Source organism: Larimichthys crocea, chromosome II (assembly GCF_000972845.2).
Source record: "Larimichthys crocea isolate SSNF chromosome II, L_crocea_2.0, whole genome shotgun sequence".
Lineage (NCBI taxonomy): Eukaryota > Metazoa > Chordata > Actinopteri > Sciaenidae > Larimichthys > Larimichthys crocea.
The window spans coordinates 9,343,210-9,368,261 of record NC_040012.1 but is presented as its reverse complement, the minus strand read 5'-3'; the positions used below and the strand labels follow the sequence as shown (position 1 = coordinate 9,368,261).

At 39.3% G+C, this 25,052-nt stretch overlaps 3 protein-coding genes across 3 annotated transcripts in view; all 3 read left to right on the top strand.

Moving 5' to 3' along the window:
• Positions 1-10,098, top strand: part of colec12 (collectin sub-family member 12) — a 28,973-nt gene extending 18,875 nt beyond the window's left edge. Inside the window, exons 3-10 of the mRNA XM_010739963.3 lie at positions 2,671-2,793; positions 5,661-5,747; positions 5,871-6,914; positions 7,082-7,768; positions 7,931-8,073; positions 8,196-8,305; positions 8,409-8,551; positions 9,076-10,098. Of these exons, the coding sequence (XP_010738265.2) occupies positions 2,671-2,793; positions 5,661-5,747; positions 5,871-6,914; positions 7,082-7,768; positions 7,931-8,073; positions 8,196-8,305; positions 8,409-8,551; positions 9,076-9,095 (2,357 nt within the window). The 3' untranslated portion in view covers positions 9,096-10,098. The remainder of the gene's footprint in view (positions 1-2,670; positions 2,794-5,660; positions 5,748-5,870; positions 6,915-7,081; positions 7,769-7,930; positions 8,074-8,195; positions 8,306-8,408; positions 8,552-9,075) is intronic.
• A 1,658-nt stretch (positions 10,099-11,756) lies between these two features.
• stam (signal transducing adaptor molecule (SH3 domain and ITAM motif) 1) lies at positions 11,757-21,992 on the top strand. The gene is made up of 14 exons (XM_010739964.3): positions 11,757-12,107; positions 13,758-13,842; positions 14,067-14,142; positions 14,318-14,413; positions 14,554-14,700; positions 14,974-15,064; positions 15,273-15,468; positions 15,573-15,667; positions 16,331-16,419; positions 16,546-16,633; positions 16,758-16,812; positions 16,927-17,080; positions 17,658-17,764; positions 18,720-21,992. The coding sequence occupies exons 1-14, from the start codon at positions 12,068-12,070 to the stop codon at positions 18,949-18,951; spliced, it is 1,551 nt and encodes a 516-aa protein (XP_010738266.3). The 5' UTR covers positions 11,757-12,067; the 3' UTR covers positions 18,952-21,992.
• A 609-nt stretch (positions 21,993-22,601) lies between these two features.
• The window catches only part of tmem236 (transmembrane protein 236), a 5,942-nt gene continuing 3,491 nt past the window's right edge, over positions 22,602-25,052 (top strand). Inside the window, 3 exon segments of the mRNA XM_027291673.1 lie at positions 22,602-23,178; positions 23,887-23,959; positions 24,770-24,893. Of these exon segments, the coding sequence (XP_027147474.1) occupies positions 22,925-23,178; positions 23,887-23,959; positions 24,770-24,893 (451 nt within the window). The 5' untranslated portion in view covers positions 22,602-22,924.

The following is a 25,052-nucleotide window of genomic DNA, read 5'->3' as shown; positions in this document are numbered from 1 at the left end:
TAGAGAGGAACAAAAAACACTCCAGTGATAAGCAGTGGGAACATTTTGTGACCCTGGAAGGAGCTAGCGGCTGCTCTGCCCAGAAAGAATTTGCATGTTAGTTCAGAGCTGTGAGAACATGACAGTTTGGGTTTGTAAACTCTCCCTGCCAGGTTCTACACACCGCATGTGCTTAATGGTGGCAGTGTTAACTCTATAAACTTTAAAGTTCACGTAGAGACCACATGTGCATCTAGAAAGGTCCTGACAGTTAAACCACTTTCATCTTCGGTTATGATTTTGCCATCAGAGACAAACTTTTCCCATGATGGGAAAATAGCTTGAACATCCATGTTCCAAGGTGATTTTCCATTGCTGCCCCCTCATGCTGGAACAGTTTGTAAAAATACAGTTTGATAGGTTTTTCCCATCCATTGCAAGATACAAATCCTGCCTTTAAAGAGCACTCCATTGATTTAGTATTGCACTTTTATACTCCCTTGTCAGATATCCATCTCACAATGGACATTTTAAAAAAAGTATAAAAATTAATGCAGCAGAACCAGAGTTTCTGTCTTTTTTTAATCCCACACATTTATCTTCCATGGCCAAATCTGGCACCTTGAATGTGTGGATCAGTGTAGTGCCCCTTTATTTTATGACTGGTACTTAGTCTTTGCCCTTTACCCTTCCCCTAGTACCTTTAAGTGCCCTAGTTGTGTAAAGTTTGTATAGAGTTTAACTCACAGCAAACAGAAAACAAGACCAGTCATCAGTACAGTCATAGGATAGGCAGATTGATGACATATGAAGGACTTAATAGGGTTGCTTTTAGGATCTACGCTCTTATTCTGTCACACAATCTGACAGTCAAATAAACAAACGTATGTAGGGGTATTGTACCTAGAAGAATCTTGTGCGTTGTAGTCGGGGGTTTGTAGAAAAGTTAATTATTGAAACATATCAAATGAAAGTGTGGAAGAATGGAAATTCAGTTACTCAAGTGCAAGTACGAGGATCACATATATGAAACTACACTATGGTGGTGTTCATACTCCAATGCACACAGAAATACCACCCCTGCTTTGCCCTTGACCCAGAACTTGCAGCATGTCAGCTGCTTGTTTACATGGTGTGATGTTGTCCTTTAAGCAGCATGTGTCAAGACCAGTTGGGTCGGTTCTCTGATGCAGCCCTCCACACTGGCTCCCAACATGAGGCTCTCAGCACACATAAGGATAACAGTGGCCTGCATATCCATATCTGGGCCCCTTTGAGGTGGTCAGATGTGATGTTTGCACAGATGTGTGGGTCCAACGCCAAGAGGCCAAACCCCAAAGTACCCCTCTGGTGGTCCTGGCCGACCCCTGACTGGGAAAGACGGAGCCTCTTGTGGCTACACATTCAGTCAAATCACGGGTGACATGACTTGAAGGGACAGAACCAGGCCTCTTAGTGGGAGGAAGTGATATGAAGATGTCAGTCCAGCTGGGGAATTTTTGTAGCTTCCTCCAGTGGAAACAATAGACCTAACCAAAATGCCAAGGGACATGTTTTGACCAGAGGATGACACGATCTAAAGACATTCTTCACTACTCAGGTCAACTTGACTTTGAAGTTTGTCAAAAGAGAATTTAGGCTCAGTGCTTCAGCTTAAACATTATATAATATATTTAAAAGCAAGAATAAATGATTTGATAATTTGATAGCGATGCAAAATGAAATGATGGGAATAACTCTAACTAACCCTTGTATGGCAACCATCTAAAAACTTCTTTTTGCCCCTTTTTCAGCAGTTCCTTTAGTGAGTATAATGTTAATCAAAACTGACAGAATGAAAGGCTAGAGCAAGAACAATACCCAAGCTGTAGTAAATGAAAGTTTTCCTGTAAGGCACATTTTGTTTTGAGTTTTATTTTCCAACAATAAAAGTGTATTTTAAACGACTCGGGCTATTTATGTTGTAAGCTTCCTGTCTGATGAAGTGTTTCATCACTTTTCCACAAATTCTCTCTTCCTATATAATATGATTTTAAGTTTGTTTCCATCCACTGATCTAAAGATCTTTATTGCCTGTTGTGAATATACAGCAGCTGCCCTCTCACTCAGCTTGCCAGAGGCAACTTGGTCAGTTCTAATGAAGTCAAGTAAACATCCTGCCTATAGTATAATGTTTAGCATTGTATCATATGGTGTTAGTGGTTTTCAGGACATAGTGTTACACTAGGTAACATCTGGGACACGAATGACCAACAATTTCACTGCACTGTGGTTTGGGGTTGGATGGCAACGAGGAATGACGCAGAGGTGGAATGGTACAGTTTTGTTTTGGTTTCTCTGTCGTATGGCTAACACATGTGCAGTGTTTTTAAAGTTTCATAGTGAGTCTTCTTGCCTGGTGATGAAGGCAAATGTTTTCAATTGACACTTGGCTGAAGAAAGGCACAGCGTGTCCCACTTTAGACATGCAATACTAAACTTAGTTTTGAAATAAAAAATAAAAAAACATCCTTTGTGATTTTATTTTTGAATGAAAACCTTTGGTGTTTTTTTTTTTATTAACTCCCTGCTCTAGTTGCACAACATTGGAGTTACTATTGCTTCTCAACATTGTATTCTGTTACCAAGATGAAGCAGACTTACTGCATACTGTACACTGATTTGTGACGCACGTTCTGTTGTATGTTGCAGGGATTCAGGAGGGAACAGAGTGCACCAAGTGTAAAAATGACTGGGCACTGAGGGCGGCTATTGCACTGCTCTATGTGCTCTGTGCCCTGCTCACCATAGCAGTGGCTGTCCTTGGATACAAAGGTAAGTCAAAACTGAAGTCATAAATTGCTTCTTGTACAAACAATACATTAATTTTTCATGTCTTTGCTACAAACCTTGATCTCTATTGTATAGATTTTAAAGCTGTGGTCACTTTGCACAAGTCCAAGTACATTTAGTTGTACATTCAACATACTATTCTCAAAAAAAGAAGTCAAGTCCACTTTCTTTTAGTATCCAGAGGTTCTTAAAAAGTTAGAAAGTCTTCAAATGTGCATGTTTAAGGCATCAGTTTGGGTATTATTGCTGTTGTTTTTAGCCATGATAGCAGTAGGGCTCTAGGGATAGAAATGTGGGTCACTTCAAGGTCCCCAGAGGATGTATCCTACTGTCTTAGGTGATCTCCTGACTCATCAGATTTTAATTTGTCCAATATTTTGGTCTAAGACCAAAAGCCTGCAATAGAAAGTAGCAAATATTAGAATGTTAACATGCTAAACTAAAATTGTGACCATGGTAAATATTTTGTATTAAGCATCAACATGTTAACATTGATTGAAAAAGCAACTAAGCATAAATAGACCACCTTCAAAGGGGTCTGCTGGTCAAATTATATTATTAAATAGTCTTGATGTTCATATTTTCAGAAAGGTGTTTAAATGGATGAATGATGAATGACATATCACAATGGAAATACTGCATGTACGCACATTTAGCAGATTCTCCCTTTACTTCCTCGCTGCCGTCCATGTGCATTCGCTCTCTGCCTTTGTGTTTCTCTCTGAGGTCTGATGAAAGTCAATGGGTCACATCGCTGGCAATAGAATATAAAACTAAATCCAACCAAGCCAGATTAAGATTTACCACTTGAAGAGACTCCCTTGACAGAATCCATTGTTTACTCTCCACTGAATTCATATCTTTCGAAGATAGCTTGAGATTGGAAACACATTTGTTGTGCAACATTGGCCTTACTGGAACCTAATTTTTGGTGTTTCTCTCTGTTTGAATCAGGGCAATGATGTTAAATAGAAACAGAAAGGAATTCCAGTTATCTCCGGCGCCATCAGTATGGAATGCACTTTGTGTATTGTCCAGTCTTACACATTTGTGGCTCCAATCAATCATAGAAAACATGTTAAAATATTCTTAAGCAATATGTTGGCATCCTTCCTGCTCCACAGGTGCAATAAGATGGTGAACAGTGTACCACAGTCAACAAATAAAAACTGCATTTGGCCAGTGAGGAATGACTATATTCAAAACATGGTTTCCATAATATCTAAATCTGAATTGTACCTTGTAAGTGCTGTCAGGGTTGTTTTGGGTTTCCAGCTTTGGGTCTGTGTTAGTGTGGAGCCCATGTGAGTTTGATGGTTTGGCTCTAATGTTTACCAGATGACCATGAAGCGACTACTCTGGCTTAACAACCCAGAGGAGATTTTATGGCTTGGTAGCAATTTGTTGTCTCATGAACCACAGGTTGACTCACAAATGGCTGCAAGTGTCCAAAATAGTTTGAGTTTGCAGGAAACCAGTGTAGACTGAGTCCTGTATTGTGTTTCCCTCCCTCAAGCAGCAGTTCACCAGCAAACATGAATAAAGTTTTCTGCACTAGTCAAGATGTTTTTTTCAGTCTTGGCTCTCCAAATTACACATTTTGTAAAAAAAAAAAAAGTACTGTTTATGTTACCTGCTGTGTCTGCTCCTGCAGCATTGATCAGCATTAATCTGCTGGGCCTCATGTTGAGTAACTGCTTAAGCATGGCTCATAACTTGGGTCACAATAGGTAGCCAATAAGCCTTACTCAAATTAGCAGCCTTACATAACTCATAATGCTTTTCCAATACAGGATTGTGGGGGGATGGAAAGATTAACCGTGGGGAATAAGAAGGTATGTTAAGACATCAGGGAGGAAAGATAGTGTGGCTGCTGTTTCTGTTTCATATTGCATTTTTGTTACTATAATTAAGAGCAGGTCTCGGGTGCTGTGATATAATAATCTTGAATGAATGTTATGGACAACAAATAGCACAGACAGAGTGCCCGAAAAGATAAAGAAATTGATTGATTTTGGACTCAAGCCTCATACTTGACCAACAGCTCTTTGAAACAAGACTCGTGTGTTTGTGTTTGTCACAAGTGCATATTATTGCTTTGTGTTTTTGTCACTTCTGGAATGATAACAGCGAGAGCTTAGGATGTTTTCCAGTGCAGCTTTTAGACGCCCACATATGGACAGAAAAACAAACCATGGAGGAGATGAAATGGGCTCTCGTTGCAGATGTGAGGAGGAGAGAGAGAGAGAGAGAAAGTGGAACCAGAGTCAGAGTGTACGAGCGTGGTATTCGTCATGTGACTGACATTGTTTATACTCTTGAAGTGGAATTCATGAATGTACTCTGAAAATGGAGATTTGTATTGATCAACAGATACACAGTTGCTCAGTTACAAAAAAAAAAAAGGTAGGAAAGTCTTCAGCCTGTTCAATATGCTTTGTTCAGAAATGCTGTTTGAGTTTCCAGTTATTCGAAAGGAATGAATACAGCAGCACCCTCTGCTGTTCAAAGTCAGTCATACATATTAAGGTGGTGAAGAAAGTACTATCTATCTATCTATCTATCTATCTATCTATCTATCTATCTATCTATCTATCTATCTATCTATCTATCTATCTATCTATCTATCTATCTATCTATCGATCTATCGATCTATCTATCTATCTATCTATCTATCTAATCTCACATTCCACAGGAAATACACCTCCTCTTACCAAACAGTGAGGTCAAATATGGCATTGATATCATAATATTTTCCATTTAATTTAAATCATTCCTTTGTCCCTGCAAGTGTATATACTGTATTCATCTATTTTACACTCTGCACATTCTCTTTCCTCTTCTGTCAGTGGTCCAGAGGATGGACAATGTCACAGAGGGCATGCAGAATTATGGAGGCAAAATCAATGCAGTGGAGACAGACTTAAAGAAACTAGGTAAATCACATTAAAACAAGATTTGATAAGGATAGTTTTCACTTACAATAGCTGTGAACAAAATTCTGAATGTTGTGTGTCTGAGAAGGTGCATTGATATTTGTGTGTGTGTCACTTTTTCAGATGATCAGGCAGGCGTGAAGTCAGTTAACGCCACAAGTGAAATCAAGACTTTCAAGTCCGATCTGGAGGCATTACAAAACCAGCTGAATGATATTGCCCTCAGGGCAACCAGAAACAGAGACATGCTGGATGATCTTCATATCACAGGAGATGACATGCAAAACGGCCACGTCTCCCTGCAGAGTTTTCTGGAAAGCAACACTGCTGCACTGCGTGGGGTCAACCAGACCTTGGCCGCCTACAGTGGCATGATTGACGACCTCCAGACAGACACTGCACGGCTCCAGTCAGAGATACAGGGACAGGTCAAAGAGCAGAGCCAGACCCAGGTTACTGTCAGTGCTCTAAACATCACTCAGTCCCAGCAGCGCAATCTGCTCAGCACACTGCAGAAGACAGTGGAAGACGCAGGCCAGGCAGTGCAGAAACTGAAGAATGACTATCAGGGTCTGCAGCAGATATCAAGGCAAACCTGGGCTGACACAGAGTGGCTTAAGGAAAAGGTCCAGAACCTCCAGGTTTTGGCAGCCAACAACTCAGCCCTGGCCCGGTCCAATGGAGAAGCTCTGGATGACTTGGGGACTCAGCTTAGCACACTGGCCAGCCAGATCCAGAACACTTCAGCTCTTACTGAGGGTCATGACCAGAGCTTGCGTGAGCTGATGGACCACCAGAGAGACCACGATAACACCACTTCATCTAAGTTCGATGAGATGGAAGCACGATTAGACAAGCATGAGAACGACATGGACCGCGTGGCTGGAAATGTCAGTTTTGCCTCGCAGCTCTTGGGGGCCATCAGCTCCGACCTGAATGGCCTGAGGTCCTGCGCTGAGACAGTGATCCGACATTCAGACATGTTACTGGGACTGAACAGTAGTGTAACAGAGGCCAAGGCAGATGGCAAGGATCTGCGCGCCCAGCAAGATGAGCTCACAGCCAGGTTGGACAAAGAGGTCAGCAACCTCTCTATGGTGATGCAGGAGATGAAGCTGGTGGACAGCAAGCACTCACAGCTCATCACCAACTTCACCATCTTGCAGGGTAAGAACAGACAGTGTCTGTATTATGGAAAGTAATGTTTTAGATCATGAGAGGAATTTGAGGCATTTCATCTAGTAAGTCCTACATACTGGTCTTATAAGGCCTCAACATATATACAGTATATTCTGACACATATAGTCCACTCATATGCTGTTATTATATTTCAGGTCCACCAGGTCCAAGGGGCCCCAGAGGCGACAAGGGTCCCCAGGGGCCAGTGGGTCAGTCAGGACAGAAGGGTGATAAAGGAGACAAAGGGATGCCAGGGTTGGTGGGACCTAAAGGAGAGAAAGGTGCTGCTGGACCACAAGGTGCAACAGGGTCAAAGGGTGCATCCGGGCCTCGGGGTCTTCCAGGGGCCAAAGGATCAAGAGGGTCTGGAGGTCGACCTGGAAGCCCTGGTGAAAAAGGTGATGCTGGGACTCCAGGACTTCCTGGTAGGGATGGACAGTCTGGGATGCCAGGTCCACAAGGGCCACAGGGGATCAGAGGAGCTGCAGGACCTGCAGGGTTGGATGGGCCTCGTGGGCCTGTTGGACCCATCGGCGCTCCCGGTCCTCCAGGGTTACCTGGGCTACCAGCGCCAATACCTCCATTTTCAAAGCCTCCTCAGCCTACTCAACCTGCTCCTCCCAAACCACCCCAGCCTCCCAAACCACAACCTCCCAAACCACCTCAACCTCCCAAACCACAACCTCCCAAACCACCCCAGCCTCCCAAACCACAACCTCCCAAACCAGCAGAGAAACCGGCAGAGATACCAGCAGAGAAACCAGCAGAAAAACCATCAGAGGAACCGCAAGGCTCTGTGTCCCGGCAGGTCCAGGCACCTGTGGTCCCAACTTCATCACCTGGTGAGTTAAATGATTAAATAAAGGTAGAAATAAGATTCTGATTCAACATATGCTGTGATTTTAAACAATTTCCCTATGGGGATTAATAAAGTACTTCTGATTCTGATTCTGATTCTGATTTTAGATACATCTTTGTAAGATTGTGTAAATGACTATTTCCAGGTTGCCCGCCTGAGTTCAGAAAGTTTGGAGACAGCTGCTATTACTTCTCCTCTGGTTCTCAGAGACTCAGCTTTGACGAGTCCCACCAGTTTTGTGCTAACATGTCATCTCATATGATCATTATTAACGACAATGAGGAACAGGTGAATTAGATCTTCATAGTTACTTCTCATGCATTCATTGACAATTTAATAGTTTTTAATCACTGACCTAATTTTTCTAAACTATTTATCCTCTGTCCTGTCTTTTGTTCTTCTTTTTGTAGCAATTTGTGAGAAATGCAATTGCAGGAAAAGGATATTTCTGGCTGGGCCTTACTGACAGGGAGGAGGAAAATGTCTGGAAATGGGTGGATGGGACGTTACCTGTTTTCAAGTGAGTAAACCAGCAAAACTGCTGTCACAATGAAGATATAAATCTGTGAAGATAACTAATACACATTTTGTATAATGCTTCAATTTGTTGTTAATGCTATCAGGAAGTGGAAGCCTGGCCAGCCTGATAACTGGACCCATGGCCACGAAGAAGGCGAGGACTGTGCTGGTCTTATCCATAATGCCAACTGGAATGATTTCTACTGCACTGATCGCATCGGTTTCATCTGTGAATGCGCCTCTGACTGTCAGTACTGTCTGTCTATTAAAACTTTTTTGAATTTTGAAACCTCCTAAGTGTGTGTGTGTGTGTGTGTTTGTGCAACAATTTGTTTGTTTGTCTTAATATCTTCAGATATGACTCAGTTTGTAGTACTCAACCCCAAGTCCATTGATCCCTGCTCAAGATGTAAATCTTTAAAAACAAGTGACAGATATCCTGAAACCAGCAACAAGAGTAAATTATGTATTTTGGTGGTAGTGAGTTCTATTATTTGCGGATCTGGGATGTTGTAGTGGGATTGAGATTTTCACCATATCACCTGGTCCACATTGATGTTTGTCCATTTCTTCCACTTCTCAATTTCAATTCAGATCTCAAATGTTAATGTCTAATTTACATGAAAACACCTATGTCATATTTCTAATGTGTCTGCATCATTCTACGGTGCAACATTTTTATTGTTTCATCGTTTCAAATTATGTAGTTATGTTATTATTGTTAATATACCATGCCATACCTCATGTGTTTTATTTTTGTTGTCTTCACAGTGGAAGTTCCAGTTTTATAGCATCCATCTAAGACAGTGTGAGCTGTCTCTGGGAGAACGGTGAAGAGGCTGAAGTTTAGGTTGAAGATGCAAGGATAACGAAGGACTAGAGGAGGAGCTCTGGATGTCTAGAGGACTCTGATAAAGACAGCTCAATCGAGCATCACTGAGACTTGGACTGATCTTTGTCTTAACGGCACTTTACAACACAAATACAGTGCAAAAGACAGAGCATGCACAGATCCAGCCCACAATTGTATCGATCTAGTATTTGTACTGAAGGAAACACGAGAATGTAGGCATTTATTTAGGCTATACTAAGTCATTATTTGGTGCAGCCACTGTTGTACAGGTGTATCTGTAAATAATATTTAACCAAAGATACATTGTTGGTTAGGATTTCATATGGTTTTGTTTCTTGGCTGCCTTCTCAATCTTTACACAAAAATCTATATCAGAGGATTATGTCGTTAATAGAGTGGAACTATTTTTATAATGTCAAGTACTTCACAGATCCAGGGCTGTGATTAGAAATAAGCTCCCGGGAAAATGATGAGAACCCACTCACCATCAGCAAATGACTGCATACTGAGATAATAAATAGAAGTAAAGCTAGTGTAAATTTCACCTTTCTACAAACTGAAGTGTCATTTGTTTTGTTTTGTTTGTGAGAATAGATGCTCAGTGTGAGCAGTGCTGCTGTTTTATGAAGGACAGTATTTCTTAGATTTTAGTCTGCCAGTATGAGTTATATACAGTATGAGGCACACATTAACAATATGTACATTTTTTTTGTAATGTAGCCATCATATGATGATTTATTCATTATGCCAAATACAATATGTGAAATATGTTACATGTTTATAATTTGCATAATCAGTTGTTATTGTTGTATGATTGACCTTTTCCAACTCATATAATGCTCAAGAACTGAGTAGCAGTTTGTAATCTGGCTCAAGGTTCATTAAGCCTTAATGGAATTACCAAATTCCTATGGATCACAATAAAATGGGAAAGAAACTGAGTGTTTTGTGCTTTTTGAAATACTATAATAAATGCATTTTGATTATAGACCATGTAAAGTCATTTTATGTCTATAAAAACTAAAGAAGAGATGCAGGCACAGCTACATGCTTTTATTTATTTTAAGCTTCACTAACAAAACAAATGCGCACAACAGTCAGACATCAATGGTTAAACAAAAGGTAAAAAAAAAAAAAATGGCAGCACATCTTCCATTTATTAAATACATATATTGACTGATATCTTAATTGTAAGTGGCTGTGATAAGATAAAAAATATATAATTTGTGGAAGACTTTAAATTTCCTCACATCGCCCTCACCTTCCTAGTGTAAAGGAGAGACAACACTTTAAGGGCCCTGTCTAGAGTCACTATTTAGTTTTTCTGTTCTGGTGGTGATGGTGACCTCCATGAAAGAGGACCCACTCCCTCTGTAGATATAAAAGAATAATTTTTAAATAACATAAACGAAAAAGATTCTTATTTTAAGGTGAATATACTTGCATGAAAACATAGTTATGACAAACAAAGTCTCAAAATCTTACACACTGCACCTTTAACTCAAATCTATTGGATTTGCAGGATTACACTGAAATTAGGCAACAGTGCCTTAGCTACTTACCCTAGTTAACTGTGACCTAAATAATCTAATTATGTCTGTAAATCTCTCCAACTCATTTAATAACAGCGGTTCATCCAAATGCATAAATAGTATTTAGCTAATATAATTATATTTAGATGGTAAAAATGTTTATCCTCACATTTGTGTAATTATGGGAGCCACACAGTACAGTATGGTAATACAGAAAGAAATACAGTGAAATAATCAATAATAAATTTTAAAACTTTTATTATGTTCATCACAATTATAAAAAGAAGCCTCTCCCTTAACAGAGAAGTAGAAATGTATAATATAGTATTAGTATTTGCAGTGTGGTTAAACTGGACTGCATTATATTGTAAGCTATTTTTAATATTATGGCAATAGTAAACATAACAGTTAAATTAATACCTCTCTGACAGTGTCAACAAAAGTGAAAAAAAGTATAAATTATGGCAGAGTTGTTGTATTGGATCCCGCTGGATTGTACAAGTATTTCTAATGTTATCAAAAAATAAATGTAGTGGAGAAAAAAAGAAGAAAAAAATCTTCCAAAATGTAGTGGAGTAGAAAATACTCAAACATAAAAGTACCTCCACACAGTACTTACTAATTGACATTTACACTGGATTATAAATGAAGTGGCTGCAAAATGATTGATGTTTGCACGATATTGTATCATTCAACTGCTTTTATTTTAGCACTTTAAGTATATCTTGATGCTAATACAACTTTTACTTCATTTTGGAAAACAACTTTTTTACTTCTATCAAAGTACTTTTACACTGTGATATTGTTACTTTTGCTTAAAGTAACATATCTGAGTATTTCATTAACCAATGATATATATATAAGTAACATATCTGAGTATTTCATTAACCAATGATATATATATATTTTTTTAAATAATCTACACATTATGGACAGAAGAAAAAAAAACATTAAAGAGTTAATTTGGTTACTGCATCTGTTTGTAACTGTTACACGATGAGATAATGTCACATGATCACCATCACCTGACGATGACATGTTATTTATTTTATTTTTTTTGTACGGCTACAGTTTGTAGCTTATGGTTCATTGTCACAGTGAAGACAGATTAATTAACACCTGTGTGACTTGCGAGGGTGTTAAATCATTGGGTGGTATCGATTTATTTGACACCGGACTATCTGCATCCATTACCCAGCATGCCTCGCTTGTTGCCGTCTGGGGCGAAGCAGTGACTGTGTAGAATAGAGCCAGCTACGTTTGACATTCATGAAGTTTGTCGTTACTATGCATTTCTATTGTGTGAAATAAGACAAAGAGGGACAGAAACGTAACAAGGGGAAGGGGACAAATCTGTTGTTGTGTCAACACACCAGCAATGCCTCTCTTCACGACCAACCCCTTCGACCAAGATGTTGGTGAGTAACCAGGCTATTTCCAGCAGGCTAGCTCTGATCAGTTAGCTTTGTTTGTGTTCTCCTGCTGCCTCCAGCTTAAATGTCAGATCTGTAGTGATGATGCTATATGACTTGTTAGTGTATATTGCAGGTTATATAAACTGCCAAGCTGCAGTAGGTGTTATTTGTTTTTTTGTATTATTATTTAAAACGTCTCGTCTGCTTTGTGTTTTGTTGTGATTCGCTCAGTTAGCTGGCTGGCTATAGCTCGCAATCTTATCTTATGTGACTGAGCTCAGCAAGCAGACAAACATTTTTGGGATGATATCATCAAGAAGACTGACATTTAAAGGGTTAACTTTACTCAAAATGTGTATTTTTTTATATATATATTTGTATTTTTAATCGTTAACGGTCACCAGACGATGCTGTCATCAGATAACTGAGGTAGCTAAGCTGCCTCATCATCGCCTCTCTCGCCCGGCAGCTTCACACTTAGTCCAGGAGAAAGAGGATGCGGTGGGGTGTGTGTGTGTGTGAAACCATAACGTGTTTCCTTTGTTCTGTGTCGAGTGGTTAACCACTTCAATGCACAGCACAATATGAAACTACAGCAGCAAGAATCAGAATCAGAAATACTTTATTATTGTTTTTGTCACAGCAGCTCCCAAACAGTGAGTGAGATAGTAAGAAAACTTTAACCCTGTACAATATCCTATTTCAACACTATATACACATGTATGAATAACAGGAAAATAAAAACAAGTAACAGTGAACTACGCAATATGTAAATCTTTTTCAGGCTGGTGTGTTTTTGTCTCTTTGGCTTGTGTTCATCATCCACTTGCATCCAGGTGTTTGGGATAGATGCATTGTGTGTTATATGTCTGCATGAATCTTGATATAATATATTGTATGTGAAACAATTAAGAACCTGTCAGACAGGAATGTCTCAATCAGCGAGTTAAAACCTTTAAAAGACATAAAATTACTTCATCACATTGATGTAAAAGTAATCCAACATGATCATAAAGAAGTCCTTCTTGTTGGTTTTTGACTTTGTTCACAACAATAGCTGCAGCAGTATGAATGGTATAGCAAATCTATATCTTCTCATACCATATATCGTCACACCTGTGGCCATATTGTCTCTTTGCCAGCGGAGTTTATCATCGTTCGGTGTACTGTGCTGCTAAACACGTGGGTCATATGGTTGGATGGCAGTGTGTGTCAGCTCTGTAAGAGGTCCTACTTTCACCACTTTTATTAGTTACTTTTTATTTAACCGTCCGGTAACGTACAAGGCAAGACAAGTCAAGTACACAGAGGCTAGATACTGTGCGCATTGCATTAACTGTTGGTCCATCAAATACTGTAGAAATTTTGTCATTTCTGCAGAGAGGAGAAGTTGCAAAAAAATCATGGCGACATGCGCCAAAGACGTGAAGCTGCAATGACAAAGAGGAAGCCTCACCACTAACTGTTATCTGTATATTTTCTTAACAGCACAAGATAGAGTCTCGCATGCAAACGACGACAGTTTGCTTCAAGAAGCTTTATCATTTCCGATCCTCACCGCTCCTCTCTGTCTGTAGATAGAATAAGGCGTGAAAAGAGAGTGTTTTTGCAAATAACTTTTTCTTCATACGTTGTTGTGTTTCTTTCCTGCAGAGAAAGCAACCAGTGAGATGAACACAGCTGAGGACTGGGGCCTCATTCTGGACATATGTGATAAGATAGGACAGTCACGCACTGGGTTAGTTAACTATCGTCAAACACACACACACAAACACACACACAAACACACACATTTATCAGGCATTGCTTGAAGTTGTAAAAACTCACAAATCCCAGGGAGGGTTGGAGATAGATCCCAAGGACATACCTTAATGCTCAGCTTAACACAGCTGGATCGTTCTTTTGTCTTTGCTGAGCAGTAAATCTCCTCAAACTTTTTTGATTTCTAACATTCTGTTGCAGGCCTAAGGAATGTCTCCGCTCTATAATGAGAAGAGTGAACCACAAAGATCCCCATGTGGCCATGCAGGCACTGACTGTAAGCAATGTAGTGTAAACAAACAACAATGTCTGGTTGTAGTGTTTGTAGTTCTTTTGTCATCTGCCCTTAATATTCCACCTAGATGTGAGCTAGTATGACTTATTCTATGATAAGTTATATCCTAATATGTTTGTCACATGTTGATCAATTGTTTGTACCGATGTCTTCGCAGCTTCTTGGAGCCTGTGTCTCAAACTGTGGGAAGATATTCCACTTGGAGGTGTGCTCCAGAGAGTTTGCCAGCGAAGTCAGTAACGTTTTAAACAAGGTACGTGATGTCTTTTTTTATGTTCAGTGTGTTATCCACATAAGGTTCTCTTAATTATCTCTGATTATTTAAAAATGAGGTCATGCTGCATCCAGTTCCTTGTTCTCTTGATGTGCTTTTTTTTTTTTTTTTTTGTTCAGGGCCACCCCAAAGTGTGTGAGAAGCTGAAAGCCCTGATGGTGGAGTGGGCAGAGGATTTCCGCAATGATCCCCAACTCAGTCTGATCTCGGCTATGATCAAGAATCTGCGTGAGCAGGGTGTCACTTTCCCAGCTGTGGGGTCCCAGGTAGGTGTGCAGGGTGCAATAGTTTAAGTTTTTTTAGTCCTAGGAGAGGGCAGGCGTCCTAGTTAAGACCCATACCATACAACTACAATGTTCTCATTTGAATTCCAGAAGAAGACCTTTGTTGTGCGTTGTATAAAAAAAAATGATCTAACAAAAAATGTTTGTGCATCTGGGGGAGTTGAGGTTGTGTTGTGTAAACTTTAAGACCCAGATTTGTCCTTTTATACCCTGGCTGATGAGTCATCTGAGCATGTGATTTTTATGTTTTCACAGGCTGCAGAGCAGGCGAAAGCAAGCCCTGCTTTAGTGGCAAAGGATCCCTCCACCTCAACAAACAAAAAAGAAGAAGAGGACTTGGCCAAAGGTGAGGAGGCTCCTTTATTCCTCAGGTGTCTGTAGAGAAATGTATTTGAAGAGTTATCATCCTTAAAAACATGAACACCTTTTAAATTCTTTATTTACATTTCATAAATCGCTGTTTACACTGGGTTAACGCATTTCAGATGTTCGGCAACATTTCAGGTATCTCAAAGGCAAGCATGATTTCACATGTCCGTCTCTTTTGCGCGCAGCTATTGAGCTGTCACTGAAGGAGCAGCGTCAGCAGCCACAGACCTCCCTGTCGGGTCTTTACCCGAGCACCTCCAGCCTGCTCTCATCACACAAGTCTGACGGCAGGAAAGTCCGCGCCATCTACGACTTTGAGGCAGCCGAGGACAATGAGCTCACCTTCAAGTCAGGAGAAATCATCACTATCCTGGACGATAGGTGATTTTTTTTACACACACACTCTGTAATCTGAATCTGTAATCTGAAATGTAAATACAGCACTGAGAACACGACAACCAAAGGCTGTTTCTTTCTTATATCAGTGACCCGAACTGGTGGAAAGGGGAAACGTACCAGGGAGTGGGATTGTTCCCGTCTAACTTCGTCACAGCCGACCTCACTGCAGAGCCTGAGATGAGTGAGTACACACACACACACACACACAGCACATCCTTTGTCTGCTTATGTCATCTGTAGTCCTTTTGATAACCCATTTAGTCCATTAGCCAACATAGCGTTATCGATCCTAGAGTGGGAAATACTTTAAAACTTAAACACAGCTGGTAAAAGATTTTTGGTATTTCTGGGAAGCCATATGAACATTTCCTCAGATTAGAGAGAGCTTCATGCAGCTTTTCACATCTCTGATACTGATGCAACAACTTTGAGTGTCTGACATTTTGATACAGAATCTGTTTTTTCTAATTTATGTTTACATTGTTGACCTATGTGTAGTAGATTATTTTTCACTGTCAGCTTTGCTTTGGTGCCGTCTGGTGGGAACTTAAAATCATAAAACTCTCACTCAGCAAACATAATGTCAGCTTATGACTTGTTATAGCAGGATGTACTGTAGAAAAAGTAATATAGTAAGTAATATATAACATATAAATATGAATATGATATTTCAACATGATTTTTTCAATGGCTTGTTTCAGATTTTATTTTCAGACCAGTTTTTTGTGCTACTATCGGACTATTACTGAAGGTCAAGTCAGCGCAGTCTGACCTCTTATGTGTCTCTAACTGATTGCTGCTGTTACATTGTTTTGCTGCTGCTGTTATTTTGTGAACTCTACAGTGAAGACAGAGAAGAAGACAGTACAGTTCAGCGAGGACATCCAGGTGGAGACCATAGAGCCCGAACAAGAGCCTGTATATATAGACGAGGTACGTTCCCTTGTGTAAATACTTGCTTACAAAGCTTGTTCACTGTTGCGTCAATAAATGAAGAGTGCTGTTCCATAATGGGATCAAAATGAGACACAACAAAGAAACGTTATTGAAATCTTTCAGGACAAAATGGACCAGCTACTGCAGATGATCCAGAGTGCAGATCCAACAGACAACCAGTCGGACAGCGTTGAGTTACTACAGTTGGAAGGTAACTGAATTTAGGGTTGAAATAAAGTAAATGAATGAAAAAGTCAATGTCGGTATAGAGAAGCAAATCTGACATGACTTGGTTTTATATGTATGTATAAACTATTTGTTCTAATTTTCATCAGGTGCGTGCAATCAAATGGGACCACTCATTGACCAGAAGTTGGAGGATATAGACAGGTACGTTGTGCTCAAAACTACATAGTGTTAAACTGCGGATGAAAGGAATTTAAAGCAACAGATGAACACTGACTTATTCAATCGAACTCCCTCTGTGTGGGTTTGTATCGACAGGAAGCACTCAGAGCTCTCAGAGCTCAATGTGAAGGTGATGGAAGCTCTGTCCTTGTATGCCAAGCTGATGAATGAAGATCCAGTTTATGCCATGTATGCCAAGCTGCAGAGCCAACAGTACTACATGCAGCAGCCTGCCAGCGCCGCACAGCAGGTACAGTCAACTTGACCCAGGGATTTCAGTCTATCGGGGTCAGTCCCTGGAATAAAAATATTTTTACAAATCAAAACCAAATACAAAAGGGAACACCAAAGGAGTGAAGACAGTAAAACAGTGAAACACATTTTACTGAGAGTGCCACTTTTCTTAGCACCGTAGCACAAAAAGCAGAAACCATTTCTAATGAGATCATGAATCATACCTAAACTTATTTGGATGATATTCAATTACAGTCCAGATACGAAGAAAAATAAGTTTAATTAGGTTTTGGCTGCACTGTCCTTTAACAGGAACAGTTTAAATATTACAGTCTACATGCATGTTTGCCTCTGAATTAGGAGCCCGTTGTTGTTGTTCTTCTTCTTCTTCTTTGGACAAAAGTAGTGTCCTGCTAAAGAATAGAAAACTGTGCTCAGTATTTATAGATAATGATAAAATAATAAAATAGATAAAGATATAAAATAAATAAAGATAATATACAGATTTACGTTGTTTAACCATCATGTTACTGGTCTAAATTGCTGTTGATCTTTTCAAACTGTATGTTCTCTCTGCATGCTTGTGACCGCAGGTCTACCCTGGTCAACCTGCATCAGGTTCGTATGCCATGAGCGGTACCGCGGTGCAGGGTTACACTGTCCCCATGGAGCAGCTTCCACCTGGTCAGCCAGCTCCCAGGTGAGTTTGACAGCGGTTTGTTTTTCTGGTTCACTAAAGCCCAGGTGAGTTTGACAGCGGTTTGTTTTTCTGGTTCACTAAAGCGCAAAACAACATGACGCTAAAAAACTACTCATTTGCTTTTTTGCTTATTTATAATCTTTGTATTTACCTTTTTATTAACCGTCCATGAAATCTTTGTTAGTACTGTAAATTCTCAAATAGTGGCTGAAACCTTTTATTTCCCCAAACTGCAGATAGAACCAGGTCTTTACTTGTTACAGGTATTTACAATAGACAGGACTTCTTTCTTAACTGCCCCTGTTGTATGAGTGTGTTTTAGTATGAAGCCTCTTTGTTTTCTGTAGTTCTTCCATTGTTTTGCCATTAATGCAAACTGAATTAATGCTTCCATATTTACCTAGATAAATCCAGTATAATATAAATTTATAGCATTAGTTTCTCAGTACACCAACAGAGTCATGTCAAACTCACCACACAACTCCAACAGAAATACTGTTTATTTGTTCTGTTCATTCACTAATTATATGAGTGCAGTGCCAGCTTCCTATACATATTTAACATTAAAAGACTCTTTATATTTTAACATTTTCAGGAATTGGTGGGTTTTATTGACAATAATTTAACCAGCACAATAGCATTTTGTGTTTGTGTGCTTGTGTTTGAGAGAGAGCAGATCGGTAAGTATGACGTGACTCTGTCCTTGTGTGGTTGAAATCAGTTCTGTGGAAACACAAATTAAATTACAAGTTAATTCCATGCCCGTTTAAGTATTACTCGGCTTTTATCAGAGACTGGCCTTCAAATGTTCGTGCTGGTCACGGCTGTTATTTGAGACATTATTTGAACACTGGGTTTTATTAGAGTTTATGTTATTATGAATTTAACCTTCCATCTAATATTTAATGCTTCCACCTTGCTGCAATGTCGTAATGAACTTCGCTCTTTTCTGTAGTGATGTTCACATGTACATGGGTCAGCCGCCAGTCTACACTGCAGGTCCAGGCAGCATGGCCCCAGCAGACGTACAGTCCTACCAGAACCCAGCCAGCGCCCCCGGCCCTGTCCCAGGCACGACTCCCGCAGGCATGACGCAGACACCAAACTACAGCACCCACTCCGGCCCGAGCATAGCACCTTCCTCAGATGTCTCACAGGCCCCCTACTCAGAGAAAGCCTTGCTATAGGGCCCCCTGAGCTCACTGTAATCCTCACGCATACACCTACACCAGACCCGATCAAATAGTGGTCGTAGATAATTTCTTCTGTTATGTTTTTATATTTAGTTTTATCATAGAACACCAGATGGATGGAAGAAGAAGAAATCAAAAAGACTAACTTGACATTTGACACAATAAATAAATATACAGTTACACTTCTCACTCCAGGTTTCGAAGTGATCAGGAGGGGTTTCATTTTGAAGAGCTCACACCAAGTTACACATGGTCTGTAACTGGACACTTTGTGTTCTTTTAGGACTTTATTTAAATTATTCTTCTGCATTTACACTCTTCTTCTTCATGTCTTTATGTGACTCAAATGTGAAGACATGGAGGAGCTTTCAGTTGCATTTTGTTCTTAATTCACACTCGTAATTCAAGCCTGATCACTTCCAAATCTAGATCTGATAGCAATATATGCATCCTTTTTTTTTATGTACGCCACCCCTGACATTTATTGCTTCCTTTTTATGAAAGGATATTTTATGGGTCTATAATTTTAACATTTTCTAGGAAGTTTCCTGGAAAGAACTAAATAGATTAGTACAAATCATAGTGGAAATGAGAGGAAAAGTTATTTCAGTTGGGCATTAAGCGGATTTCTAAGCAGATGATTTCCGTAAAAGAGAAACTCAGTTTAAACTCAAGTAAATATTTATGCATCAGTCTTTTATTATTGGAAACTGTATTTCTCATATGGTGTGTATATTTCTGGATGATCATTTGATCTATGGCGTACTGACTTTTTAGGGTTATGCAATTTAAATGTAGTATTTTATGGATAATTAGTATCAAATTCCATATTTCTTAACTAGAAACTTCCCAGAAAATGGTTCAGAAAATTACAGACCTGTTAAATAAATCTTTACTAAAATTGCTTTGCGAAAACAAGTGTAACTGTAGGCCGAAACACAAAGTCAATATGCAATTACTATTTGATCAAGTGTGAAATACACACAGGCATTCCTTCACACACCACCTAACATGCACACTGGAGCTACACACACACACACTACACTACACTACACTACACTACACTACACTACACAACACAACACAGTACAGGCAGATATACAGCAGTCACATCCCTTATTACCTTCACTCACACACTAATATGGAGGGAAATCCACAGTGTACCACAGCCTTCTCACCCACTTAAAGCATCTGCTTTAGGAGGAGGGGGTGGGGGTCGATTTACATTTACCGTTTTTTTTTGTTTTTCTATCCGAAAAAGGACTTTTAGCGATGCTGAACATGTTAGGCTACTACATCCTGCATATGTCATCAACTTTTAGAAGTACTGAAAACTGAAGCCACTTTGTTTTTTGTTTTGTTTTGTTTGGAGGGAAAAGAAACCAGAGGAGTTGAAGCATGCACATGACTCTTGTATATACTGTACTGAACTAGTAGATGAAGCCACATGACGACCTCATGGGTGGGCTGGATGTTAGCACAGCTCCGGGTGTTTCTCTCAGCCTTAAAGGTGAACTCTGCAGCCATGATGTCCCTGCTGAATTAAAAGGTGTACTAGCCAAAGAGAACAAAGTGAAACAAACACTCACATGCCAGAAAACAGATATATTATCTTTTCTTTTCTTTCTTTTCTTTACACGATTGACTCTTAACTTCATATTGCAGAGTTTTCCTTTTCAAAATGAGCAGCTCTAGGTCTTTGTTGGTGGATGTAGAGTTTGCTCTCTGTCTCCATTCAGGGGCTGTACTAACAGACTCGTACCACAGACCTGGCTACTACTGGGCGATCTCTCTGAACAGCCCCAGTGTCTTTAAAGCATCTCTTTAGTCAGTGTTGAAAAATGAATATGTTTTTTTTGTAGTGCATTTTAATTTATGTTTTGACTATTGATATGCTATTTTAAATGGAGAAGCAGTGCAGGATGTATGTATTCAGAGAAAAGCGGAATATGTGATATTCTGCATAACTTAGTTGTATATTTAAAATCGCTCGCGTGAGGACATGGACGTTTCTCTCTGTGTTTGATACATGCTTATTGTACTGTAGGGTCAAATGGTAATGTGAAAAACTGATCGAACCTCCCCATGCATTCAGACGTGTCCTTTCTCAGAGCTGTCTAACACTAAAACAAATTCTACCTGAAGCTGAACTGAAATAAGATTTTGGGAAGTACAGTCAGGATTTGTAAACACCTCTTCCCCAAGGACTCCCTAAGCTATCCGTTACAGTGACGTAAGTCATTTACGATCAAATATTGTACAAAGTCTACTTCTCGCACCATACGTTGATCTCACTACATACTTTAAAGTCCTTGGGAAAGAGGACATCCTTACAAACACGGACTTGTTTGCAAAAAGCTGATGAAACAGGAAAATTATTTATCTGTTGTTGTATTAATATAATATCTAAACAATGCTACATGAAGGAATTACAAAGCAGTTTTAAGTATGTTAAACTAGATTTTCCAATTGCAGGGCAAATTGGTGTATTGATCTGACTGTAAAGATTTTGTCATTTCAACTCTTGAAGTAAGATGTTTCAGATGTCCTTACTATCCCCGTGCTGCCATAACTTTAGCTCAACATCTGGGACTTTGCAAAACAAACAATCTTTTTTTCTTTCTCCGGGACTTGATTTTAACTTTGATATAGTTGATTCAAAGACAAGAAAATCTTTTCTTTTCTTTTTTTGCTGCCTTCAACTAAATGCAAGAGTAAAAGTGAAGTGTTAATGTGTTGGATCAAAGAGGGCTGAAAATATTAAATATAAAAAAAAAAGTAGCAGCTATTCTGGGACCACAGGACCTAGGAGCCAGTTAATCATCCCTCGTAACATCTCGTTGCACCACGGTGTTGGACTGCAGCCTCGATGTAACTTTATTGCACAGGATTGAGATTCTGCCTGTTTTTAAGTTTTGAAACATCATTATTGTAAAGTTTCTGTCTAAACTTGTACCCTGCTGTTTGTATGTATTCTTTTAACCATACTTATTAATTGGTATTCACAATAAAACCAGGCCAAATGTACAGAATAATAGCAATGTTTTCTTGTTTTTCTTGTTTTTTTATTATTATTATTATTTAGTTACACTTAACTTTGCAAAAAGTTTCATTGATCAGACATTTTAAGTAGATTTTAAGACCCTGAAAACCGATTTTCTTAATCAGCTTTCACTTTGACCAGTAGGCTCCCTACTTTTAATGTTAAAACACCTTTTGATTATTTCACATTTCTGTGTTGGTGTTGATTTTGTCCACTTTTCTCACTGGTTAATAGAAGAATTAAGAAAGACTCAGTGTGTCACCAATCAGTTTGTTTATGTTGCCAATGTACTGTCTGCAAATCCTTCCAGTTTTTTGAGCATAAATTAAGATTTCTCCCAAACTTTAACTGAAATTTTCAAGATATTTAAAAACTGCCTTCTGCCACTAGATGGTGATCAGTGTATCTGAGATCTAACCTAGGTAGATGGGGGAAAAAAAAAGGCAAGGCACTTTTCCTCAGCAGCCACAGAGCATGTTGTTGTTGGTTTTTAAAGAATTATTAAGAACAGTTTAATTTCACATTACGTTTTTTAGTTTTGTTGCAATTCTACACAAAATTTAGTAGTTAATATTCCAATATTTAAATGTGTATGTTTCTATATTGTCAATTTACCCATTTTCAGTCATTATTATTTTGTTCATGCCACAATCTAATCTAGTATTTTTTCCAGAACTTGTTGTGGTAGACTCAGTGTAATTTTCTCCTTGAAATGATGGTTTAGGAGTGCCCTTCTCTGAGCCCATAAAAAAGTGAGCATGACCACCTCATTACTTCAGCAATAAAAAGAAAAAATACAGCCTCCAGTGCAGTGTAAGCAATGCCAGTGTGCAGAGTCCAACGGCTCGACTGGCTCATTCTGTGGGAGATGATTGTCAAAGTCTTCTGTTCCAAGCTCAGACCAGCGACTGGCATTCAGAGATCATGCCCTCGGGGAAGACGATCAAGCTCATCCTGTACGAGGTGCTGCAGTTTGCAGCTCTCGTCATACCCATCTTTGTGATTATGGAGAGGTTTGCCAGACTCATACGTGACGTGAAAGGACGAGATCTAACAGCTTACTGGTTAGTTGTGGCAGTCTCTATGGCCTACGTGACCTCTGCGACCCTGCTGGTGTGGGTTCCTCTGAAATATCTGATCCTGAAACGTAAGAGGTTCATCTCAGAGATCACACAGTGGTGAGTACAGCTGTTGGGAAGCAGTTTAATCAGTGTCACCATGATTAAGTATCTACATGTGCCAGATGAAGCATCTTACCTAAAACAAATGGGCGATGAGACAGGCAGGTGAACAAAGTCAAAATGATTTGAAGAACACAAACCCTTTGAAGCAAATTTGTGACTTTGTGGCTACATAAATAAAATGGACTTGACAGGAAGAGAAACACTTGAATAACAATGAAGTAGAGGAAGGAAAAACTGAGTCTCTTTGGTAAAAGTAGCTAAACTACAATTTTAAACATACCTGTTAAAATAGTAGTAGCTGATGTGAAGCTAATTTTAATTACTTAATAATGTGTTGTTGTTTAATCTTTAACTTTTAGCGATGCATCATATTTCATGTGTTGTCTGTGTCCATAAGCAATAAAATGCAGCTTTGCTCAGTTCAGCACACTTTTAGTGCTACGGGTATCTATAAAGAGCCTAGTAAACATCATGAGTAACAAGTGCAATATTTGCTTCTGAAATTTATGAGGTAGCATCAAGTAGAAATACTTACGTATTTAAAAACTATATATAATTACAGTACAGTAAATGTATTCAGTAATTTAATTTAAATCTGCCAGTTAAACAGAGTTTAAATATTAAGAATAGCATCAGAACAATTAGTCACCTGGGAAGATCATTGATCAAACATGAACTAAAACAACGTATTGTGTTTTTCAGGAGACCAACACTGTTGGCATATATCATCCTCTGCACACTACCCTGCTTTGCTATTTTAATAGCCAGCTCCAAGGTAATGTCATCGAGACTGATGGCTCTTGTCTCCACCTGTTGACGTTTTGTTCTGCCATGCTCTGACGGGGTCCTTGAAGAGGCATATTTGTTGTAAACAGTCCATTTGTGGTACAAACTAGTTTTATGACCCCCTTGTGTGAAAGAATGTGTTTAGGGCAATATAATTACTCCCTGAGTGATGGCTGGCACGGCACATTGCACCACAGAGAAAGAAAAAGATTGCCCGTCACCAATACTGCTCTGTCTCTTGAGATTTTGCTTCTTGAAGTTGCATCCAATTATTTCCTCACCGTGTACTGGGAAGGACTTTGGCACCATCACAAGTAGAAAAAAAGAAGCAGATGAAATGTGTCCACTGTCACAAGACTGTACTCTCTGTCTTGGCTATTCAGTAACCCACAGTGGACATAACAGGTTGGCCATTAACCCAAACTTTAATACCATCCACCACTCTAAGAAAGACTGTGACACCGACTCCTTAACGATTTTATTCCTGGACTAGCAAGGGTATAAATAAAAGAATCTGGCCTAAAAGACTTGTCAGACATATTCATACATTTAATATTTTTTAATCTTGTGTTAAGTGCATTCAGCAACGTCTTAATGTCTGTAATGATGGTGTAATAAAATCAGATGGCTTCATAAAACTTGGAATGCGAGAGCTCTTCTTTCTCAGTGCAGATGAATGCCATAATAAAGAGTTTCGATTTAGTTTCTTCCTGCTTGATCCCTCATGATTTCTGAATGGCAGACCAGTTCTTTCTGCTATTGTGCTCATTTCTTTATCATGTTGTCGGTTGTGCTGTAGGTGCAGGTGGACAGAGGACTCCTGCTCGACCATTTCGCAGAGTTGCCTGTTTCCTTGGTGCTTTTCTCCCTCATCTGTGTGGACATCATAGAGAGGATTCGCCCCTGCAAGCTCATTGGAAAATGTAAGGCTTGAAGCTGTTTTGAATTATTTTTTAAGTGAAAATCACAGGTATAAAAAATACGATTAATTATAGTTGAATTCCATTTAGCTGCATCAGTTTCAGGGTCATGGCATTGTTCATGTTGGCTCCAAGTGGCAACCTCCAGGCATGGCATTGTTC

What these genes read in the sequence shown, in the direction of transcription:
- stam (XM_010739964.3), top strand. Translation starts at nt 12,068, where the DNA reads ATGCCTCTCTTCACGACCAACCCCTTCGACCAAGATGTTG. An exon ending in TGAGTTACTACAGTTGGAAG is followed by an intron (nt 16,634 to 16,757) that starts GTAACTGAATTT and finishes AATTTTCATCAG; the next exon opens with GTGCGTGCAATCAAATGGGA. An exon ending in CCTGGTCAGCCAGCTCCCAG is followed by an intron (nt 17,765 to 18,719) that starts GTGAGTTTGACA and finishes TCTTTTCTGTAG; the next exon opens with TGATGTTCACATGTACATGG.